The 23,898-nt window shown below is 47.2% G+C and overlaps 1 protein-coding gene across 2 annotated transcripts; it reads left to right on the top strand.

Annotated features, from left to right (window-relative positions):
- Nucleotides 1-5,486: 5,486 nt before the first annotated feature.
- Strip1 (striatin interacting protein 1) lies at nt 5,487-23,898 on the top strand. 2 transcript variants are annotated; one of them, XM_051165499.1, is made up of 21 exons: nt 5,487-5,703; nt 8,831-8,936; nt 9,553-9,627; nt 9,947-10,081; nt 10,180-10,300; nt 11,274-11,342; nt 12,456-12,562; nt 12,671-12,798; nt 15,171-15,353; nt 15,677-15,894; nt 16,929-16,994; nt 17,098-17,161; nt 18,047-18,118; nt 18,631-18,705; nt 18,873-18,970; nt 20,076-20,202; nt 20,404-20,504; nt 21,167-21,233; nt 21,722-21,826; nt 22,342-22,546; nt 23,410-23,898. In XM_051165499.1, the coding sequence occupies exons 1-21, from the start codon at nt 5,524-5,526 to the stop codon at nt 23,655-23,657; spliced, it is 2,550 nt and encodes an 849-aa protein (XP_051021456.1). In that variant the 5' UTR covers nt 5,487-5,523; the 3' UTR covers nt 23,658-23,898. The 2 variants fall into 2 exon arrangements, with proteins under 2 accessions (XP_051021456.1, XP_051021457.1); XM_051165500.1 differs by having other exon boundaries at nt 5,488-5,703; nt 8,867-8,936.

Below are 23,898 nucleotides of genomic sequence, written 5' to 3'. Positions count from 1 at the left end.
TGAATGGGATTGGGATGCATGATGTGAAATTCACAAAGAATCAAGAAAAAGTTATTTTTAAAAAACAGAAGGGAAGAAAGCAAGCAAGAAAGTCCTGATTTCTATGCACCTGAAAAAATGGAGCCAGATATGGTAGCACATACCTGTCACCCCAGCACTTTGGAAGCTGAAGCAACAGGGTTTCTGTGAGTTTGAGGTTAGGTAGGCTACAACAAACTAACAAAAACAAACACTTTGTTTTTAAAAAGAAGTTGTGTGTGGTATCCTCTCCTTGAAAAACAAAAAGACTTATAATAGAGTGCTGCTTAGTTAGCTTAAAACAAATAAACTCTTATGTAATTAAGTATTTCTAAAACTCTCAGGAGCTGACTCCAAAACTTAAGATTTTGAATAACCTGTCTTAAATAAAAACAGTGTGACATTAGGGGAGAGATTTTGCAGTCAGGTGTGGTAGAGCATACCTGGCCCTAGCTCTCTGGAGGCTAAGATGAGAGGAGCACAAGGCCTGGAGCACATAGTGCGTTCCAAGCCAGCCTGAGCTACCTACCATGCCCTTATCTCAAAAACTAAACAAACAAAAACCCAGGAAAATAGAAACAATAAAAAGAAGAAAAGATTTCCTCTCAGAGTCGTCAACATTAAATATAATCCAGACATATGACCTTGACCTGGTGTGGGGTCACTTGGGTGAATTCATGTCATCCTTCCCACAAACTTCATTAGAATATGACAACACTTGAGTGATTAATATCTCATGGGATTCTTATTAGCAGACCAACCACAATTGTTACAAACAAGTGAATTATTAGACAAAAGTGCACAAATAAATTGTTCGCCTACGGTTGTTTTGTAATATGTCTAGTTATTGATAATTTCCTAAGCAGGTGTGGTGGTTCACACTATGGGCTGTTTCCTAAAGAAAATGGTGGTTCCTCACTCACCTTCCATGGGAAGAGCTGCAGCACAGAATACTTAAAAGTGAGCACACCTGTGGGTCAGTGCTCTGAAGGACACAGACTAAAAACCAAAACAACAAAACCTAAAATGATATAGGAATTTGTAGAGAGAAAAAAGAGAAGTCAAACTAAGCCTAAATGCATTTATTATACATGTTTTCAAATAATATTATAAAACGCATTGATATAAAAGTAGAATTTGCTCTCATTTCTGTTATGATGTCAAAGTTTTCTTGGAGATTTAAGGAACCAAGATTGAGTAATACTGCCCCTTGGCCTGACATCTCACTTTAAAATGTTCCCGGCCTTACAGGTAAGTTAAAACACCACTTTCTGGCCCCCTTAAAACTAATGGATATTTAGGAGATCCCCAAAGCAGAAGAATTCAGCCAAATCAAAGTCTGGTTGAGATAGACTTGTCTTCCTATCCTTGAGGGGCTTTAAAAGTTCAGTCTGTCGACTTGAGAGATTGCTCAGTTAACAGACTTTGTCTTGCCAGAGGCCCTGGATTAAACACACACACACACACACACACACACACACACACACACACACACACACACACACACACACCACTCATAGGCTCCGCATCTCATCTTCCACCGGAAGAGTCACAGCACAGAATACTTAAAGTGGGCCCACGTGCGGGTCACTGTTCTTGCTGTGCTTCTGTAAACAACTGGGCCACATTTAGTGGCCCTAATTATCTTTAGAAATAGGAGTGGCTATAGAGAGAAAATTTGTGCTTTATTAGGAAACTAGAGCTCAACCATTATGAGACTGTAGCCCTTTCGTTATCCCCAGGCCTTTGTTACCCACCCATAGCCTAGTTGACACCTGAATCCTTTCAGCTTCCTCCGACATCTGGCTGTATACATCTCCAAGCCAATGTTTCCAATGTTGCTGTCACCCTCCTGACTTTCTATCGCTGGAAACTAAATCTTCTTGCTTCTGATGCCTTGAAAACTGAAGCTAAGGCTTGATATAATCTTTTAAAAACTCACCACCATAGGTCAAACATGAACCACCTCATGGCACTGCTGTGTGAGCTATTCAGAAAGCTCATAGCGTGGGACACGCACAGTGCAAACCAGAAAAATCATTAGACTGCAAATGCCAGCCTCATCCTGCTAATTAAGATGCTTAGTGCTCAGACTAGAAATCTTGACTAGTTGTATTCTCGGTCCCAGGACTTTGTTCTAACCATTAAGCTTTCTTCTTTTTATTTTATTTTCACAGAAACTCCCCTCATCAAATACCTGTCTACTTCTACAATCAAGAAAATACCCACTTTTTTTTTTTTTTTTTTTTTTACCAGATCGTAGCCCTTAGGAAACAGCACACATTGCGTAAAGGACAGAAGAGTGTCTTTTCCTTCAGAGCCTAAGAGGAAACTGCTAAAAGCTCAGTTTAGCTTTTCTTTGGTAAGGTTCCTTTCAGTTTCCTCTTTGACCAGGTTCAGCCATGGTCCTCTTTCTCTGTCTTCATTGAATCTGATTTGAGCAAGAATCCTGATGAATCCAGGCATAATAGCTCATGCCCCTTATCCTGTCTTGGGAAGCTGAGACAGGAGGATTGCTACAAGAATGGAACCAGCCTTGACTACATTGTAAACTCTAGGCCTTTTGTCTCTGGTGCCCCTCCCCCGTTATGGGTACCCTGGCTTACAAACAGTTCTGACTTCAGTGTCACAGATTAGCCATTTTCCACCCACAGCCCCCACCCTACTACTGTGGTCGACACTCCCTTACTCGCTACCCCATCTTGTTGAAAAAGAGTCAGGTCCAGTCTCTCTCTTCTACAACAGACGTGGTTGGAATAGTTTGTTTGTTTGTTTTCCAGACAGGATTTCTCTGTTACATAGAGCCCTGGCTGTCCTGGACTCTCCTTGTAGACCAGGCTAGCCTGGAACTCACAGAGATCTGCCTGCCTCTGCCTCCCGAGTGTTGGGATTAAAGGCATGTGCCACCATGTCCGGCTGGAATAGTTCTTATACCAGTTGCCATGGTGCCTTTTGAAGAAAGCCTGCCTTGCCATCTTCAATGAATATCATTACAAGATCGATTTTTTTTCTTTAATGCTTCTGAGTATGTATTAACATTTTATATAACAAATGCATTTTAAATTAATGCTTAAGTGTACATACTTACAGTGTGGCATTTCAACAAATGTGTGCTTTGCTTTGTGTGATGAATCAAAGTAACTTGCTTAGCTATCAGTTCAGATGTTTATCATTTATTTGCATTGAGAACATTCAAAATCTTTTATAGTGTTGTCAACCATAGTTACCCTACTGTGTTAAAGAAAGCAATAGAGGGCGTAGTAGCCCGCGCCTTTAATCCCAGCATTGGGGAGGCAGAGGCAGGCAGATCTTTATGAGTTTGAGGCCAAGCTGGTCTACACAGCAAGTCCAGAATAGGCAAGGCTACAATAGAGAAACCCTGTCTTTAACCAAACAAAACCAACCAACCAACCAAAAAGAGAGAGAGAGAGAGAGAGAGAGAGAGAGAGAGAGAGAGAGAGAGAGAGAGAGAGAAGAGGAGATTTCATTGGAAAGGAAAAAAAGACAAGGGATCTACTGACCCCACGTCTTTGGAAACTTACAAGAGCTTTAGATTTAATTAGAGGAAGAATTAGGTTGTGGGGCAAGAGGTAGGCACCATCAAGTGGGCCTGGTCAAGTGTGGTCTGGTTGATCATAGTCTCAGTGTTGGTAGAATCTGTTTTGCTTGGGGGACAAGCTAGTTCTCAGGATTCTTTCTCCTCCAGGTGCACCCTTGCTGTTCTAGAAAGAGCCACCATCTGGGGATGCTCTGCCCTGTGAGGCTTTGTGATTCCTGATACTGAAAAGGTTGAAGCCACTGACCAGAGACTCTTAGGTGCCTCTTGGGTAGAAAGGATTCTGGAAGAGGACACTGAAAAAAATGTGACAGTAAACAGTCTTGGTTACTCTTATGTGTTTGGCATTAGGACCTGAGTGAGAATGAGGTGAGACGCCACAGGTTTTGAGTGAGTGCAGAAGTGAGCAGTGACCCATAGTAATAGAGACTGTTAAAAAAGGAGGCAGAGATGCCAGGGTTTTCTGCTTTTGGTTACGTTAGGGCCCAAGTAAGGAATTAATCCTTTTTAGCAAGAACAGCTAAGTGCCTGTTACACATGTTCTCCCCTTTTCTCATGATTTTGCTAATATAGACATATAATATATATATATATCTCTACATTTTCTGTTTTATTTACTCATGTGTTTATCTCCCCCATGTGAATGTAAACTCCACGAAGACTGGAATTCTATCTATTTTCCTCATTATTATAACCTTAAAGTCTTCGCCAGTGGTTTGGGGAACAGAGGCACAGCTCCACACTGTCACCCTCAGAAGTACAAGGAACTCCCTAATATTTCAGGGACACCAACTCAGGCCAAACCAGAATTTCAAATCTTTTTCTGTGTATGGTTTTTGTTGCTGCTGTTGTTGTTGTTGTTGTTTTCCCTGAATGTGTGTATGTCTTTGTACCACATGCATGCTTCAAACCAGAATTTGTGTCTTCAATGCAGAAAAGAATTTCAAAATTATCCATTAGGAATCAGCGTTGGGGCTTTTAGCAAATATAATCTAATACAGAGAGTTAGGAGAAAGAAAAATGCTTCAAAAAAAGGAAGTAGTAAGACACACCCAAGTGTGGGTATGGTCTCCTCAAGGGAGCATTTTCATTAAGTGTCTTAGTTTTAGCCATACACCCCTTTTTGGTGACTTTCAAGTTACAAGGCTAAGAAATCTTCCATTTCACCCCTGTGTGTGTTAATAAGTGAGATTATAGCCGGGCGGGGTGGTGCACGCCTTTAATCCCCGCACTCAGGAGGCAGAGGCAGGCGTTTCTCTGTGAGTTCGAGGCCAGCCTGCACTAGGACTGCCAAGGCTACACAGAGAAACCGTGTCTCGAAAAAACAAACAAACAAACAAACAAATGAGATTATAACCTAGCTCCAGAGATGCCTTGGGTGGAATTGTAATCAGATAAATCAGGAGTCCCTAGGGTTGCACAAGAGGTTTCATGTAATGTCCTACAAATTTGCAGATTTTCGGCTGGTGTGGGGGTGGAAGGAGAAAAGTCATAACCAGTTGTTAATTGTACAGAAATTCTTCGCTAGTAAGACGCTTCAACTATACGCATGGCTAAGGGATTCCTTTCTGTCCTGACGACTCCCTAATTTTCCCTTTCATCCTGTCTCACCTTGAACAGGGCTGTGACGCCAGGCAAAGCGATGTCAGAGAAAGGGACAACTAAACCCACGGAAGGTGTTACGTCTCACATATTAAAAAAAAAAAAAAAAAAAAAAAGACGCCTAAAGGGATTCCTGCGAGCCCAACGTCTCTTAGTTCCACTGGAAGGAGGGAGAAACTAAACGGCTACGAAGCCAAAGACCTTGGGAAGTGATTGGCAGTCGCACCTTTCAACTTACGCCGACACACTGACTGTGGCGATTGGGGAAATTTCCTGGAGGAAATCACGCGAGAGTTGCCTGACGGGAGGCCGTCCGCGAATTGAGCCGGGGGTGTGGAGCAGCCAAGATGGAGCCGGCAGCCGCCGGTCCGGGCCCTCTGATTGTGAATAACAAGCAACCCCAGCCGCCACCTCCTCCGCCTCCTGCCACTGCACAGCCTACTCCCGGGGCGCCGAGGGCCGCCGGAGGCCTCCTGCCGGGGGGCAAAGCCCGCGAGTTCAACCGCAACCAGCGCAAAGACTCGGAGGTCAGAGCTGCAGGGGGGCGAGGCTGGCACTGGGTGGGTGGCAGAGGGGGTCCCGGGGCCCGGGTGGCTTCCGGGCCCAGCCTGGCTTCCCGATGGCTTGACAGGCGGACTGGGAGCTACTTTACCGAGAACCGTGGAGCTAGCGAGGCTGGCAGCTCCCGGGGAGGGAAGCCCGGAACCCTGCCGCGAACTCTGCTGCGGCCGGCGAGAAGGTCCTGGAACCCGGGACAGCCCATCTGCTACCGGGGGCGTGGCCTGAGGCAACAGCCCTGGGGTGCAGAGTCGGTGCTCTACATGTGTTCTTAGCCCCTCATTGTTTCCAGCCTCGAGCCTGGGCGGATGGTGGGCGACGTCAGTTGGCAGCAAAGGGACCCAGGAGAGTTTTAATAGGTGCTTAGAACAGAGCTTATATCTGTAGTGCTGCTTGGCTCCAGGGTGTGACAGTAACAGAAAGGGCATACTGGGTTCCCTCCGAATTTTTGTCAGTGCAGGATCAAGCCATGGGCAGACACTGCAAAGTATTTCTGTCTGCCCAGTGTGCCCAAGCGCCGAACTGTTAAGGATCAGAAGTACCACAAAGGGCGCAGGAGTCTCCTTGCTGGTGAGCGGTGATTCCCTTTGCCAGCGCAGTCTGGAGCTATTCACCTCGCCCCAAGTTAAAATTCCTCCCACTGCTTCCGTTTGCAGAATTCATGAATGAATACACACCCCCCGTCGCAGCATTTTAGGGCTTCTTAATCAGCACATTCATTTCCAGAGTACTTACTATGCAGTCTCCTCCACCTGAGACAACTCCCAGTGTGATGAGCAGTCAGGCACTTACTGAGAGGGAATTCCTCATGATTTAAACTTGATGCTCCAGCTTGTACCAAAGACTAATGATTCTGTCTATAGACCTCTGAAAGCAGTTCCTTTCAAACATTTTTTGTTGCAGGCCCAAACCTTGATAAAACATATCACAAATGAACAAGCCCAGAGGAGAGAGGTTGAGCTTAATGGACCTTTAAGGAACTTTTTATTGTGGACCGAGAGGTCATTAGTGGCTACCTCTCAGTGATCTCTCAAGTATGGAGGAGGATGAATTTTTAAGTTGTGAGCTTACCCTATTTAATGACCAGACTTGTTCAGTTTTTCTGAAGAGGATCCTGAGAATAGAACTATCCCCCTGACTTTCTTTTTAAAATGTTTTAGTGGGCTGGAGAGATGGTTCAGTGGTTAAGAGCACTTGCTGCTCTCTCCAAGGACCTGAGTTTGGATCTCAGCACCCACATTGGGTGTTGGCACCTGACTATAACTCCAGCTCCTAGCGACTGAGAACCCTACCTCTGACCTCCATGGGCACTTACATGCACACATGCATTACACACACATAAATAAACCTTTATTTAAAATGTTTTAAGGCTGGCAGGATGGCTCAGCAGGTAAAGACGGTTTAAATTTTCCTAAGGAGTCACAAAGTAGTTGGATAAATACTTTTTTTTTTTTTTTTTTTTTTTTTTTTTTTTGAGTCAGGGTTTCTCTCTGTAGCCCTGGACTTTCTCTGTAGACCAGGCTGGCCTCAAACTCACAGAGATCCACCTGCCTCTGCCCCCCCACCCACCCCCGAGTGCTGTATTAAAGGCGTGCACCAGCACCACCACCTATCCTCATTATTATTATTATTTTGGTGCTGAGAATCAATTTTAGAGCCTTGTGCAAGGTAAGCAAACACTGCTGCTGAGCTGCATCATCAGCCTCTATCGTGATTTCTCTTTCTACCCTTCAATTTCCCCAGAGTCAACATCTGGCAGGCACATCAAGTAGCTCTGTCTCCTGCCTGGGAGGTTCTGACGCTGCGCACTACCTCTGGCGACAGCTGAAGTCAGGAGTTTGAGAATCTGACCAGTGCCTAGAGGACAAGGAGGCTGACACTGGAGCAGAGCTAGCTCAATGTGTGCAGCCAAGTATGCTCGACTCAACATGCAGGAAGCTGAGGAAGGAGGGTCAGAGTTCAAGGCCAGCCTGGGCTTCACAGTAAAACCTTGTCTCTACATAAATACGTTGGGAGGGGATAAGAAAAGGTCATGGACTTGGTGGTGAATGTGATCACTATACATTGTTTAATTGGTATGAAACTGTCCAGAACAACAAGAACAACAAAGTCTTAAGAAAAGTTCCAAGCAGATTTTTGTCATTCCCACCTCTCTAAATGAAAAATTCAACCTCAGTGATGTGTGCTACTGTTTACCTTGCTGGTGTTTTGGTGGTACTGGGACTTGAATTCGGGACCCTGCACAGGTTAGGTAACCATTCTACCACTGAACTATATCCCTAGCCTAGAAGATGAGTAGCTTATGAAAGTGTCCATGAGTAAGGAGTAGAGTTATTGCTTGTGGGTATATTATGTCTCATTTTGTCAGTGGTCGTTATCTATTATAAGGCTCTCCCTGGCCCCACCCTCCATCTCACTTACTTGCCTCCCTCCCCCAACCCCCAGTGCTGAAGATTAAGCCCAGGGTCCACATACTAGACAGGGTGCCCTATGCTGAACTGTACCCTCTGGTCTTCCAAGTACATCTTATTCAAGACTGGGTTATCCCTTTTTCTTGATGCTTCTCTCTTCCCAGTACAAGGCTTCCCAGGGCATGTTCTCAGGGATCACCTATCCCGAACAGATTCTCATCGCTTTCTCTCCTGTGTGTGGGAGGGTGGCCAGTCTGCTCCATTTCTCTGGGGGCAGGGTGGCTGAGGATTTCAGTGCTCATTTTCTCCTCAGCTGTTTATAGTCCGCAGTTCAGAAAGAAGTGACACTTCTGGATACCCAGTACTTATGGAATGGTCAGTTACTGCACAGAATAGATAGAAATGTTGTGTTTATAGCTGAATAGATATGTAATGAATATTTGGTCAGTAAAACAGACTTCCTGTCTCATAGAGAAAAGGATGAAAAAAAAATACAAAAGAAGTCCAGTGAATAAGTATAGTATAGTGGGTGCTTTAAAGGTGGAATACAGGGTGCCGGAAAGGGCTTAAAGGGGGCTTCAGGAGACAAAACATTGTGATGAAACATCACAAGTGGAGGCAGTGTGGTCACGTAGTGCACAGTGTCTCTGAGGCATTTGTGTTTATCCCTTTGTAAAACACTCAGGAGGATCTTTTATGTGAAGTTCTTTCCACTCACCAGGGCTATTCTGAGTCTCCAGACCTGGAGTTTGAGTATGCTGACACAGACAAATGGGCTGCAGAGCTCGCAGGTAAAGTTGGTGTTATTTGACAGGAGTTTTGACCGGGTTTTAAGAAAATTAAGAGTGGGTATTCATTTTTCCCTAGTTATTCCTATAGGTTAGCTATTTAACTTGGACCATGTATCTCAACATTTTGGGTTGTCCTTTATTTCCATGAAGGATTTTGTCTGGAGTCAGCTGAGTTAGTGAGTGCCCCATCCCAGGGTAAGGCAGTGGCACTCTTGCCATACACCGACTGAATCTCACACCCAGTGAGTCACAGGAGTGCTAGCAGCTGTGCTTGAGTCTTTGCACATCTGTTGCTGTTTAATGTGCGATCAACGTGAGCTGCTTCTCTAGCTTTATTCAGGACGTGGCATTAAAGACATATATTCAGGGTGATGGTCAGCCGCTGCCATGCCCACATTTATGCTTCACTGACATTGCAGCTATAGGGTCAAAGTGGCCAGTGTTGTCTCTGTGAGCAGATCAGAACACTGAGGCCTTCCCTGCTAGTAATTAGAAAAAGTAGTCTGAGACTCACTGTCACTCAGGCAGGAATAGAGTTGGGGCTGGAAACAAATGCCTTACTTTTTCTGCTGCATGTGGAGTGCGATGATAGTGAGGAGACATTGTCCTTTGACAGAGCTTTATAGCTATACAGAAGGACCAGAATTCCTGATGAATCGAAAATGCTTTGAGGAAGACTTCCGGATCCATGGTGAGATCATTTCCCTCACTTCTCCCTTCACACTGCATCAGGGCAGTAATGGCTTCCCTTTATCGTCTAACTGATGTCAGCCATCCAGGAATATGAAGAACTTGTACTGCTGTTCAAGGCCAGATATGACATGGAAAGTGGGCCTTCTGGGCCTTCTGGTGTGAATTCCTATTCCCAGAATAGCAGTGTGGCCTTATCCCTTATAAAGGAGTAACTTGTCCTTCTGGTCCTGTGACTGTCCCAATTTAAAAGATTAACACAGTCCATTCCATTGTGAGGAATTGTGTGGGCTCAGTTATAAGTGTCTCTTGCCCTGCAGTGACAGACAAGAAGTGGACTGAGCTGGATACCAACCAGCACCGTACCCATGCCATGAGGCTTCTGGACGGCTTGGAAGTCACTGCCCGTGAGAAAAGACTCAAGGTGGCCCGAGCAATTCTCTATGTTGCCCAAGGTAATGTAAGGATGTCCTCGGGGACCCTTGGCACCTCTGCCAGTGAGAGTGCCTAGCTGTGTATGGAAGGGCCAGTAAGCCCTGCCCTGTGTTGACAGGCACCTTTGGAGAATGCAGCTCAGAGGCAGAAGTGCAGTTCTGGATGCGCTACAACATCTTTCTGCTCCTGGAGGTGGGCACGTTCAATGCCTTGGTGGAGCTTCTGAACATGGAAATAGAGTGAGCACTTTTGCTGAGGGCTGTGTAAGGAGGGGAGGGGCGGAGTGGGAAGGGGTCTAGAGCTTACAGAACTAGCAGCATTTGAGACAGGCAAATTGGCCATTGACGAGGGGTCTGTTCTCAGGTGTTTAGCACACATACAGGGTTGAATAATGGAGAAGTTGCTTAACAATTCCTTGGAAATTAATATGATAGAGATTAAAAAATAAAATAATAGGGGTGAGAGGTTCCTATGTTGACGGAAAGTAATGATGGGTTCCTGTGCTGGGCCACATGCTCTGTAATGCTGGAGCATTGGTACCTGGGCAGGTCCTACCCGGGCCCAAACACCCCCAGAAGGAAACTTCCCTTCTTGAACTCTTTGCTCCTATGGACTCCCCTCTACATTTTCCCTTCAGCAGGATACTAAGCCCAAATCTAACATGTAGACACAACAGAGCTTGTCACCTCTGGGCCTTGTCTCATGGACAGGTCAGCCACTGCTTCTTTAAGGATAACAGCCATCATAAATAAGGAAGATTGCTACAAGTGGGAGGCCAGCCTGATTTACATAGTAAATTCCAGCATAGCCAGAGCTACTTAGTCAGACCATATCCCAAAACAAGCGACAACAAAATTAAAATAAATCTAGTAGTAACTATACCTTCAGGTACTATTCTGGGGATGTTATGTATGCTCGTTACTGTTAATGATACAAGTGCTATTATCACCCTGATTTGTAGATGAGGCAACTAGACACAGGGATGTTGACTCTACCTTGCCCACATATACATAATTAGTAAATGTTAGAGCCAGGATTCACACTTTGAGACTTGACAGTCTGGTCAGAGCTTAAGTTCTTAACCGGTGTGGTGTCCTAGGTCTTGTGTAGCGCCTGAACACATTTGCATCGTGTTGCCTGATGGGACAGGACTTGTCAGGGGCATCACTTACCTCCCTTGCCCTGTCAGGCTGATTCAGATCTCTCCTGCAGTAACAGTGCCGCATGCAGCAGTGCAGTGAGGAAGCCTGCCATCTCCCTGGCTGACAGCACGGACCTGAGGTGAGATGAACTACAAGCCTGGTACCCTGAGCCAGAGAGTGGGCTCAGAGCAAGGCTGAAAGTTTCTTAGCTGCGTCTGCATTCCTTTTGCACAATCAGCTGGAGTGATAGGCTCACTGGGAGTCAAGAGTAGGCCTTGATGAAAACCCTGAGGAAGTCTAGGGTCAGGCCACTTACAGAGCCGCTAAGAAATGGGTTGTAGAGTATCTTACATGTGGACAAAACCCAGGATACTGCTCTTGAGCTCCCACCACCCATTGTGCACAATTTGACCCCATAGATACTGCGTTATCCTGACATGTTTCACAGCTGCACAGGAACAGCAGCTGCTAAACAGTGCGGTCATCTTTCCATGGTTTTGGTGGTTTCTCACTGCAGTCAGGGTCTCTGCATTTCACCACCTGTTTTCTATGGTAAACTCTGCCCTCCTTCCTGTCATCCTGCCTGCTTTGACCTTAGTAGCATACTCTAATCGATTTTGTTTCTTTCCAGGAGGCTTAGGGCAGTGAGTTCTTCCTCCCACCCCACCGGACAGGCTTTCTCTGTGCAACCTTGGCTGTCCTGGAACTCACTCTATAGACCAGGCTGGCCTCGAACTCAGAGATCGCCTGCCTCTGCCTCCTGAGTGCTGGGGCAGTGCGTTCTTTAGGTCATTCTTGTTCATATATGTCAGCTTTGAGTCAGTTCCTTTTAGACACTGGAGATAAAGAATGAGCTACAGTCTCAGCCTGAGCAATTGCAACAGCAGAAAATCAGTCCTAGGAGGAAAGATTTAAACAGCCTTTAATTTGCAGGGTCTCAGGTTTCATCTCTCTTCTAGGGATGTCTCTGTATTACAGCTCTCCCCTACCATACACTCAGAGGTTCACATCTTAGTCAGGGAGTCAGAGCCTAAGGACTCCTCCCTCACATTTTTGTTTGTTTGATACTATCTCCATGCATGACCTAGGCCACCCTAGAGCTTACTATGTAGCCCAGGCTACCTGAAACTTGAGACACTCCTGCCTCAGCCTTCTAAGAACTGGCATTAACAAGCATCCACTACTACTCCCCAGCTGAAAGTGCCCCTTGGTCCCGTGTGTTACTCTCTTATGAGCTGGTTCTTGTGCTCAGGGTCCTGCTCAACATCATGTACCTGATTGTGGAGACTGTTCACCAGGATTGTGACAGTGACAAGGCTGAGTGGAGAACAATGCGACAGACCTTCAGAGCTGAGCTGGGTAGGACCCTGGATCCTCTCTTAAGGCTTTGCCTGGGAGCTGAGACTGGAGGGCTTTGGGTGGGTCTTCCTGCTGCCTGGGGTCCTGATGTCCTTGAGTCATTTCTAGGCTCCCCTCTGTACAACAACGAGCCATTTGCCATCATGTTATTTGGGATGGTGACCAAGTTTTGCAGTGGCCATGCCCCCCACTTCCCCATGAAGAAAGTTCTCTTGCTGCTCTGGAAGACTGTATTGGTAAGCACCTTCTTGGGGGCACTCATATGCTAGGAGATGGGGTTGCAAAGAGACATCTCTGTGTAGTTGGCCTCTGTGCCTATGGATTTCACATCCCTATATGCATCCAAACGCAGGTCACGGTATAGTCTGTACTGACTGTAAGGGCCTTGTTGTGTTGTTATTCTCTAACTAGTATAGCAATAATTTATGTAGCATTAGGTATTACAAATAAGTTAGGGATGACTTCAAGCTTGCAGAAGGTTGTACATAGGTTGTATGCAAGTACCATCCTATCTCATGAGGGATGTGGTATCTTCTTGTGGAAAAGGGTGAGAGGAAATTCCTGGAGCAGGTCTCCCATAGATAATGATGAATAACTATATTTCTGTTTGAATACTGAACTATGTGAACATGTAGCTACTTGGGCCGGAGAAAAATATTTGTTTAGTGGTATTATAGATTAAACCTAGGACCTTGCACATGCTACACAAACAGACTCCACTAAGCTACATCACTGGCATTCTTTATTTTTTTAATGATTTATTTATTTTATGTACATTGGTGTTTTGCCTGCATGTATGTCTGTATGAGGGTGCCAGATCCCCTGGAGCTGGAGTTAGAGACAGCTGTGTAAATGCTGGAAATTGAACCCAGGTCCTCTGGAAGAGCAGCCAGTGCTCTTAACTACTGAGCCATCTCTCCAGCCCCCATACTGATGTTCTTTTTACTTTTTATTTATTTGCTTATTTCCTGTGCATGTGGTTATGCATTTGGTATGTGTGTGGTACATGCATACACATATACAACTGGACACACCCATGTGCAGAGATGAAAGGAGACATCATGTTTCCTGCTCTATCATGCCTGGCTGCATTCCCTTATGATGGTCTCTTACTGAACCTGGTTCTAGGCTAGCATCCAGAACCCCTTTCCCACCAAGTCCTACTGTTTAACCAACTCTGTTGGGGTTACAGGCTCATGTGTGACTTGTCCAGCTTTTTACACAGGTACTAGGGATTGAAATTCAGACCTTATTTTTTTAAAACAAGTATTCAAACCCACTGAGCCATTTTCTCAACTGGTTACTTTATATTTTGACACAAGGCCTGGCCTTAAACTTGAAATATTCCTGCCTCAGCCTCATCTACCAGGCTCAGTTTTTGGTTTTTGTTGTTTTTTCTTACGTTCCAGAAAAGAGATGAAAAAGAAACACAGGGCATGGTGGTGCATGCCTTCAATCTCAGCACTCAAGAGGCAGAGGCATGCAGATCTCTGTGAGTTTGAGGCCAGCCTGATCTACATAGTGAGTTCTAGGCTAGTAAGGGCTACATTGTAATTAGACCTGTCAAAAAGTCGGGGTGGGGGAGGGAGGTCCCTGGCTTTTGTTAAGGCCGTGTTCTCAGTCATTCAGCTTTACTTCAGACAAGATGCCTCTTTGGAGGCCACTCCAGACCTGGGCTTGTGAAGTGCTTCGAGGCAAAGAGAGCCGATCCAGTCCTAGGCCATGGCAGATGACTTCGGTTACTTGGGTTGTGAACTTAGTCTTGAACATCCCTCTCTCCAGCCCAGTAAGCTGCCTTTTAAGGGAAGCAAGAGTGAGCCTCTGGCTGCTCCATTTCCCGAAGGTGTGTTGTGAAATGGGCTCTGTTTCCACCTGGCCATCACCCGAAGGATGGGGCATTGTCAGATACCAAGCCCAGCCCCCTCCCCAGGAAGAGCACTGTGCTCTGCAGCCAGAGCTCAGCGAGTTTAGAGTCTCATGCGGCCTGTGCAAGCTTTATCTTGACCAGCCCTGCTGGCTCCTCAGGAAGCCTCCTTCAGGCTGAGAGGAAAGCTGAGTGATTGAGAGTCTGTGACACTGAGCAGCCACAGAGCCAAAGGCTAGAGCTTGGGCTTCTGTGGGGACTCAGGACAGCTTTTATTTCATTTTAATATATTGTTTTATTGAGCAACACATTTGGAAGACTGACATGTGTAGTTTTGAAGTTTTAGCTGCTGACATTTGTAAGAACTGGTTCTACTCTACTTTTTGTTTGTTTGTTTGGTTTAAAGACATAGTCTCTATGTAGCCTTGGCTAGCCTGGAACTTGCTATGTACACCAGGCTGGACTTAAAAGTATGGTGATTCTCCTGCTTCTTCCTCAGAAGAAAGAGTTGTGTGTATCCTGTGCCAGCGCCCATAAGCTGGCATTTCATTCTTCCTTCCTCCTTTGTCTCCTGTTCCTTGTAGAGAACACTGAATTCTCCTTGGATGGATTTAGTTTTTTTATCCAAGAGGCTCTGTGGATCTCTATAAAGGCTTGGGCTCTGATGGTGTCATGCATGCTTTTGAGCATCATGATATCAAAAGGGACATGGAGACCTAGGCTCTGCACCCCCATTTTACACAGTGCACATTGGGTGGCTTTGAGGAGCTGCAGAGCATGAAGGCTGAGAAGCGCACTCTCCTTGGCCTTCCCCCGCTGCCCGAGGACAGTATCAAGGTGATTCGAAACATGAGGGCTGCCTCCCCACCAGCCTCTGCCTCAGACCTGATTGAGCAGCAGCAGAAACGGGGCCGACGGGAGCACAAGGTGAGGAAGCGGAGGGCCCCAGGACTCCTGGGAGATCTCAGAGTACATACTCGGGGTGGAGTGGAGGCACATGGTCCCTGGGGCCAGCAGGTTATTAGAAATTCGCCCCAACCAAGCTGATCAGGAGCAGTGCCTCCACAGCAGGGTCACTGTCCCCAGCCCCAGGCTCAGTGTATAGTGGATACTTAGATCGTGGCAGCTTCTGAGGTGCTGGAGCAAGAAGTGACTTGTCACTTCAGTCCCGTCTCCTCTGTTTGCTCCAGTGTCTCAGATCTTATCTAGTACTTTCTGTTCTGTTTGAACTGTTTCCCTTGGCCATCCAGGCTCTGATAAAGCAGGACAATTTAGATGCCTTCAATGAGCGGGATCCCTATAAGGCTGACGACTCTAGAGATGAGGAAGAGGAGACTGATGATGACAACAGCCTGGAGGGGGAGACTTTTCCCCTCGAGCGAGATGAGGTGATGCCTCCCCCACTACAGCACCCTCAGACCGACAGACTCACCTGCCCAAAAGGACTCCCTTGGGCTCCCAAGGTCAGGTGAGTCTCAGAGTTCTAGAATATTTCTGAAGGGCGAACCCTCATATCTTCAGGCCCCCATCTGTCTTCTGCAAGTCTAAGATGACCTTAAATTACCCTGGGCTGTCCTGGGCACTTCTGCAAAGTTCCCCTTGCTGATGTCACACAAAATAACCCTTGTGTGGTTCCTGTGTCAGTAATTTGAACTGATCAAACTTGACAGTGAAGAAAGGTAGGGGAAACGAGTATCTAGGCAACCTAATCCTCACTCATCTTGGAGTTGGATATAAAAATAATAGATGAAGAGTTTTTAAAAAAACACTTACGGGCTGGGTGTGGTGGCGCATGCCTTTAATCCCAGCACTCGAGAGGCAGAGACAGGTGGATCACTGTGAGTTTGAGGCCAGCCTGGTCTACAAAGTGCGTCCAGGACAGCCAAGATTACACAGAGAAACCCTGTCTTGAAAATAAACAAAATAAAACAAAACAAAACAAAACAAAAAACCACTTAATATATTAAGCAATCTATTTGGGTGATTTAATAGATGGGGAGGTAGCTGGCGGTGTAAAAGTGGTATATCTTTGATAGGCAGCAGCCTAATGAATAGATGTGTATATGAGCAGATATAAAAGAAGGTAAGTCCTCAGCTTTTCATGCTGTGTGAGAAGCCAGGCCAAAAGCCAAGGTGTTCTGTTGAGATAAGAAAATGACTCGTTTGAAGTCAGTAACTTATATCTCTTACACTTCTTAGTGTTTGAAGTGTTAAATATTACTATTATTTGAATTAACGTGCTTTTCTGTTTTATATACCTCCCTGATTTTGAGTCAGCGAGGCAAAAGTATTATAGAAATTTAAATATACTTCAAGTTATAAACTCCACAAAATATGTAAAAATCAAAGTAGCCAAAATTCAGATTTCCCCTCTTACTATAAGAGACCTTACCTGTCTTGGAGTCAGCATTTGGAGATGCCCAGTCTGGTAGAACACAGGCCTGTGGCTGTGGTGCACGTTGAAGCAGTACTTGATAAAATCTGTCCCTCTTCCTTCGGTAGAGAGAAAGACATTGAAATGTTCCTTGAATCCAGCCGCAGCAAGTTCATAGGCTACACTCTAGGAAGGTGAGTATGACCTGAGGTCTTTACAAGTTCACCCACCTGGCCTTGGGGTGGCGGGCAGGTGGTGGATGGCTGGGCTTAGCACAAGGCTTTCTTTATTCTCCAGTGACACCAACACAGTGGTGGGGCTGCCAAGGCCAATCCACGAAAGCATCAAGACACTGAAACAAGTAAGTGGCTCTTAGTGAACTTTTGGCTTCATTTGGTCCCAGGGGAATAAAGTGAGCCTGGGCCAAGGGAGAAGCCTTTCAGGGCTATTGTCTGCCAGCAAGAGCCTGGGAAGCACCTCTTCATAAGTGTGGCGTGGTTTAGAGATGCACTACGTGCTGCCTTTAGAGTTCAGGGAGCCCTTTTCCTTAGCCAAGTCCTAAGGCAGTTGAGAGGGGCCAGCAGATGGAGATGAGTTGTCAGCTTCAGTGTTCATAGAATGACTAGGGAGCAAGGCTTATGGGCACCATTGTGGCTGTGCTACTAGCCTACTTAGAAACAAGCAGGCTCAGTTACCCAGTCCCAGACAGAGCAGGAGAGCAGACAGGACGCAGGCTCTCAGTAGGCAGACAGGTGGAGTCTAAAGATCAGGTTGCAGGTGAGACCATCTTGTTTTCCTCCCCTGCTCACTGCTGGGAAGAAGTTGAGGGAGCTGTGGGTGTAAGGATTAGCAGGGCCTGAAGGGTACTTCCAATGTATCTGGACTGTAACGTCTCTAAGTCCAGTCTTGAAATTGGTGGTACCACGTGGTCTCTGCAGCTAGTCTTTTTGGGTATACAGTTTGGCCTTTTAGGTCTTTTTTCCTGTCATTTTTGCTTCTGAAAGCCCTTTTCCCCACTTTCCTTTGTTTTTTGCTAATGTACTATGGGCTTTTCACACAGGCTGTCAGAAGTAGATGTCTACTTAGGAAACCATTATAGGTTTGCAGTTTTAATTAGGGATCTTTGTTGTGACTCAGCCCTCTCAGAAGCCTGAAAGTAAACCTTGATTTGCCAGGGTGAGGTGGTGGTGTGGCTGGAGAGGGAGGGTGTTTTTCTCAGCACCTTCTTTCCTGTTCCTCTCTTAAGCACAAGTACACATCGATTGCAGAGGTCCAGGCACAGATGGAGGAAGAATACCTTCGCTCTCCTCTGTCAGGGGTGAGTTAAGAAGTGTACCACAGAGTCCCACCTGGTCTGTCTCTGAGCTGGGCCCAGCCCACAGCACTGCCCCAGGGCTCCCCCTCTCCTTGAAGAGATTCCTGTCCACGTCCAGCTCTTCAGTCCAGGAATGGAACTTGAGCACAGAATTCGGTCTCTGTGCTTTGTCCCCTACCTGTAAAAGAACAGTGTTAGACCAGTGCCTTCTCTCTTTGTTGTTTACCTGTTTGTGTGTCTGTAACTCAGGCTGGCTGCAAACACCTCTCTCAGCCTTCCGGGCATGGGGTTACAGGTATTTGCTAACATGCATAACTGTGGGACCCTATGAAGAATTAACTAAACTATTCCAAGTGCGGGTCCTGACATGCTGTATGTTTCAGAGCCACCTGTCATTACCATCAGTATCACTCCGCACTTTGATACTGGAGATCCTACTCCAGCAGGCTACTAAGCTAGCTAAGGAGTCGGTAGCCTGGACATAGGTTTTTGTGTTTGTGACTTTTGCATCAAAGGGAGAAGAGGAAGTTGAGCAAGTTCCTGCAGAAACCCTCTACCAAGGCTTGCTTCCCAGCCTGCCTCAGTATATGGTGAGTGCTCTGTGTCTGGGACTTCTCTTGGGGCGTGAGATACCCCATGGGCTGGTCTCCTTCACCCCTGCAAGGCTCCTGCTGCCTGAGCACCTGCAGGGCCTCCCCTCCCAGGCTTCATTCTGCTGTGTGCTCTGCTGCCCATCTGAGTGCTCTGCTTTTCCCAGATTGCCCTCCTGAAGATCCTGCTGGCTGCAGCTCCCACATCAAAAGCCAAAACAGACTCAATCAACATCCTGGCAGATGTTCTGCCTGAGGAGATGCCGTGAGTATCCATGCTGTGAGTGGAGCAGGTCGCTGCCAGAGTAGAAGAAAAGGGGCTAGTGCTCTTGGTGTCTTCCGTTGGCCCAGCTTTGGTGCAGATGAAGTTTAGGGTATTTTTGATATGATTCAGATAAGGTACACTACTGGAGAAATTCTACTGGCTAGGGAGATGGCTTCACCTGAGTGCCAGCACAGGCTGTCACTGGGTGAACTTCTAGGTGAATTAGGAATACCAGTTTTCCTTTGTAAAATAATGAGCAGTGGACTTTCTCAGAGCCCCCTCCTAGAGCCATGTGGTTGGCACATCCTGCCCGGGAGGGGTAAGTTCTGGTCAGTTTGCAAGCCACCACAGAGCCTGGGCTGGTGTGGAGTCTCCTACTGGCCCATGAATTGGCAGGCAGAACCCGGCAAATGTCTCAGAGAAGAGAGTGAAACTCTTAGGGATTCTTCCCTGGCAGACAGGACTTTCCTGCGAGAGAACAGCCTGAGGTCATATTCTCCACTGAGAACCAACCCAGGCCCACAGCTGATCTTCTGCTTGCCTGGGCTGCCTTATTCTGAGCTGAACCCTAGGTCTGTTGTGATAGCCAGGTGAGGGAGGAGGCAGGGATTGGCTCTTACCAGAGGGAGGGTCACAGAACAGTAGGCCATCTTGATGATCCTAGGAAATGTGATCAAATACTGCATTTCATCTTCTGAGGATTTGCAGTGAGAAGAAACAGATAGGACTCAGTGCTTCCTAAATGTGTTTGACTTCAGCATCCCATCCCCACCACTGTAGGGCGAAACTTGCCCACATACTGCGTGCCACAGAATGTACTTGGCAATCTCAGGTTAATAGGGTGGCCAAAGCTTAGGGAGAATTGGGAAAAGAAGTTCCTCTTTGGAGGAAAAGCCAAGGAAGGAGTGAGGATGTATTGGGCGGCATCACGGGGAATGGTCCCAGGCTATATCACTTGGGAGGAGGGTGGATGGATCCCTAAGGCTGACCCCTGAAATGTTTGTGGGGTGTGGGCCTTTGCCAGATGGTTCTGGAATCCATCCCCTCTGGACACCTAGGAAGGAGGTGCTGTGCTCGGTGACTCACCAGGCACTGATATTTCTAGCACCACAGTGCTGCAGAGCATGAAGCTGGGGGTGGATGTGAACCGCCACAAAGAGGTCATCGTGAAGGCCATTTCCGCTGTGCTGCTGCTGCTGCTCAAGCACTTTAAGTTGAACCACGTCTACCAGGTACCAATAGGTTCTGTCTGCCTTCTTGTGCGCTGGCCACGGCCCCAGGCAGTGCTGCTCCCCGAGCCCCAAGGAGTAGGACTTGGCTTTTAAGCCTGCTTGAGCTCTGCATGAGCGTTCTCCAGCCAAGGCTTTTTATCTCCAGAAAAACAGAGAATAAGGTCCCAAGAGGCATGCTTATTTTACTTCTGTTGGTTTCAGTTTGAATACATGGCCCAGCACCTGGTGTTTGCCAACTGTATCCCTTTGATCCTGAAGTTCTTCAATCAAAACATCATGTCCTACATCACTGCCAAGAACAGGTGATGAGGACCAGGGACCAAGAAAGGGTGGTATAGACAGATGGCAGGACTTCCAGATGGGCTCTCCACTGAGACTATTCAGACTTTTTAAAAGCATCTATGAGTCAACACTTTGCCAGGCCTCAGGAGATAAAGTGAATGACAGCGTGCCAGATATGAGGTTAGCTAGACCAGTGACTTTGTGTTTGACCAGGAGGCTCTCGTCCTAGGCACGAGAATTGCCATTTCTGTCCAGTTCTCTGTAAGGCGCTTGGCCTTGTGCACTGTAAAGCGTTGTCTGATGACTCTTGTATACTCTTAACACCCACCTGGTCCCCGCTGTATGCAGCAGTACCTGCTGGTCAGTGTGAGTCTCACAATGGAAGTGTCCAGCTAGCTGTGGCCTCTAAGAGGGCTTGGCATAAAACCATTGTCCTGAGCCCCACCTCCCAGATTCATGTTATGGGGAAAGCTGCAGTAGTGTCTCTGCCCCTTTCTGCTAATAACTAGAACTGGTTCCGACACAGGGGAACTGTACACACTGCCTTGTAGCAGGTATTTTCTCATCCTCTAGTTAGAGCAAGCGAGGTAGGTTGCTGGTTCTGCTTCAGCCCAATCGCAGCTCCTCTGGCAGACTGAGCCTTTGCTCACAGTCAACACCTGGGTCTTCTTGCATTTGGCAGCATTTCTGTCCTGGATTACCCTCACTGCGTGGTGAACGAGCTTCCAGAGCTAACTGCAGAGAGTCTGGTGAGTGGCTCGGCATCTCCCTAGCTATCCCTTTGTATGAGGGTTGCCTCTCCCAACAAAGATAGAGGTGTCTTCCAGAAGAGATCACTTTTGGCTTTTTTTTTTTTTTTTACTTTTGGCTTTTAACGTACCAGAAGTAGCCACAGAGTCAGGGAGAGGATGTTGTGGAGCAGAAGGTTTGGCGATTGGGCATAAGGTTAGTCAGGGCAGGCAGAATTTGCCCACTCGAGCCACCTACATCTTCCTACTGAAGTGTAGAGCCACACTTCCTACTTTTATGGCCCATGTTTCCTGCAGGAAAAGCCTCCTGAGTCCTAATGCTCTGTCAGCTTGTAGGGTGGAGTCCCTTTGATGGGTGTGAAATGGGGACTCTGTAATAGAAGCATAGAAACTGGGTTGCCTTGGTGTATTTGTCAAGGACTTTGGACAGTACTGAGCAGCCTGCAGGTGTGACGGTTAGTTGTCTTGTCTCTGGATTTTCCCTGCAGGAAGCTGGTGACAACAACCAGTTCTGCTGGAGGAACCTCTTTTCTTGCATCAATCTGCTTCGCATCTTGAACAAGCTAACAAAGTGGAAACATTCAAGGACCATGGTGAGTCAGTGCTGCAGCAAGCCGGGACCTGGGAAGTCACGGAAGAGTGCCACATGCGAGCCTCCTCCTCACCTGGGACAGGGAGTTCTCAGGATGGGGCTTGTGAGGCAACATGTCCTCCACTCAGTTCTGCAGACTTCTGCTTCTTTGATGAGTGGAACTAGAGGCTGGAAGAAACTCCCAGTCGCACCCTGAAACAAACCCACACTCAGAGAAGGTTTTTTTTTTTTTTTTTATCCTCTTGATCCTGGTTGGGAAATGATAGTCAGGAATCCAGGAGCCACCTTAACTCTAGGATGTCTTTGGGACAGGGAAAGTCCATAAATTCTCAGAAATTGGATTAGAGAGTGGCCCATAATTAAAGTGGCCAGGCTTTGCAGTTTGTCTGTAGCTCTGCTAGCTTTAGTGCTTAAAGCTCCATGCACCAGCAGACCAGTGAGTTCAAGAGAAAGTTAAGCGACCATGCAGTGACATACACACTTACTCCTGTCCTCACCATGGCTGTCGCTGCGCAGATGCTGGTGGTGTTCAAGTCGGCGCCCATCCTGAAGCGGGCCCTGAAGGTGAAACAGGCCATGATGCAGCTCTATGTGCTGAAGCTGCTCAAAGTGCAGACCAAGTACCTGGGGCGGCAGTGGCGCAAGAGCAACATGAAGACCATGTCCGCCATCTACCAGAAGGTGCGACACCGGCTCAACGATGACTGGGCATACGGCAACGGTGAGGCCAGCTGTGAAACAGGCTTGGGAAAGGGTAGGACGCCTTTGACTCCTTGCCTGTGGTATCTTAGTTCTCTCTACCTTGAGGCACAGAAGAGGGCCCGGATCTAGTTTTTGTGGCACCACGACGGGAGCTCTAGGCAAGACTTTAGGAAGCTGCTCAGTATCTGCGCTCATCTGTTCCTCTGTCCCTCCACTCCAAATCATGTCTTTTCTAGAAACTGTGGAAAGATTCCGCTCCTCTTCATCCCTACTGCACCTGCCCAAATCCAACAGCTCCTGACCGGCTCTGCCTCTAGTTTCTTTCCCTCTGTCTCCCTCAGATTTGCCTCCTGTAATCTCTTCAACACACCCACCCTATGCTTTTGCCTCCTGAGTAAAATTCCTGATTAGCCTATTAGTTCCCTTAGGAATGAAGTCAAACTCTTAAGACAGGGAGAGGGCACTTATCATGTCCCTGGCCACATAGCCTGCAGCTTTCTTCTCAAGTCCATTGTTTGCTGGTAGTCAGTCTTGTCACACCCAGGACTCTAGGAGAATGATCCCTCAGTGCCTGCTATCCTCTGCAGATGCCAGCATCCACAGGTGCCATGCTCTTCCGTGTGCCTTCTGTGGCAGGTATAGAGAGGGCCACCACACTTAGTCCCTGAGCCATGTCACTTCCTGCATTTTGAGAGAACAAGCCTCTTTCTCAGTGATAAGGATTTTCTCCTTGTTTTTGACTGTCTTCTATTTCTGGGAAAGAATTGTTCATCGTGCTGAGGATGAGCTTGGAGGTGATCTCCTGGTTAAATATTATACTCTTCCTCATGGGGGGCTGCCATAGGGCAGGGCTCCTAACTGAGTTTTCCTGCTTTGTCCCAGATCTTGATGCCCGGCCTTGGGACTTCCAGGCAGAGGAGTGTGCCCTCCGTGCTAACATTGAACGCTTCAATGCCCGGCGCTATGACCGGACCCACAGCAACCCTGACTTCTTGCCAGTGGACAATTGCCTGCAGAGCGTCTTGGGCCAGCGGGTAGATCTACCTGAGGACTTTCAGATGAACTATGACCTATGGCTAGAAAGGGAAGTCTTCTCTAAACCCATTTCCTGGGAAGAGCTGCTGCAGTGAGGACGGAAACCACGAGATCTCATCATGCCTGAGGGATAATCCTCAGTGCTGCAGTGCTCCTGTTCCCCTCCAGGTGGCAGCACAGCTCCATTGACTTCTCCACAGCCAGCCCTGGGCCTGTGAGTGAGCCTAGGTTGGCGGCCCCTGGCTGATTCCCAGCATCCTACTCCGGAGCAGTCCATCTCCAACCTGGGATCTACTCTTCCTCCACTTGCCAGTTTCTACCCTTCTCTCTTGGATT

Source organism: Acomys russatus, chromosome 23 (genome assembly GCF_903995435.1).
Source record: "Acomys russatus chromosome 23, mAcoRus1.1, whole genome shotgun sequence".
Taxonomy (NCBI): Eukaryota; Metazoa; Chordata; class Mammalia; order Rodentia; family Muridae; genus Acomys; species Acomys russatus.
This window is presented reverse-complemented; position numbering and strand designations above follow the sequence as displayed.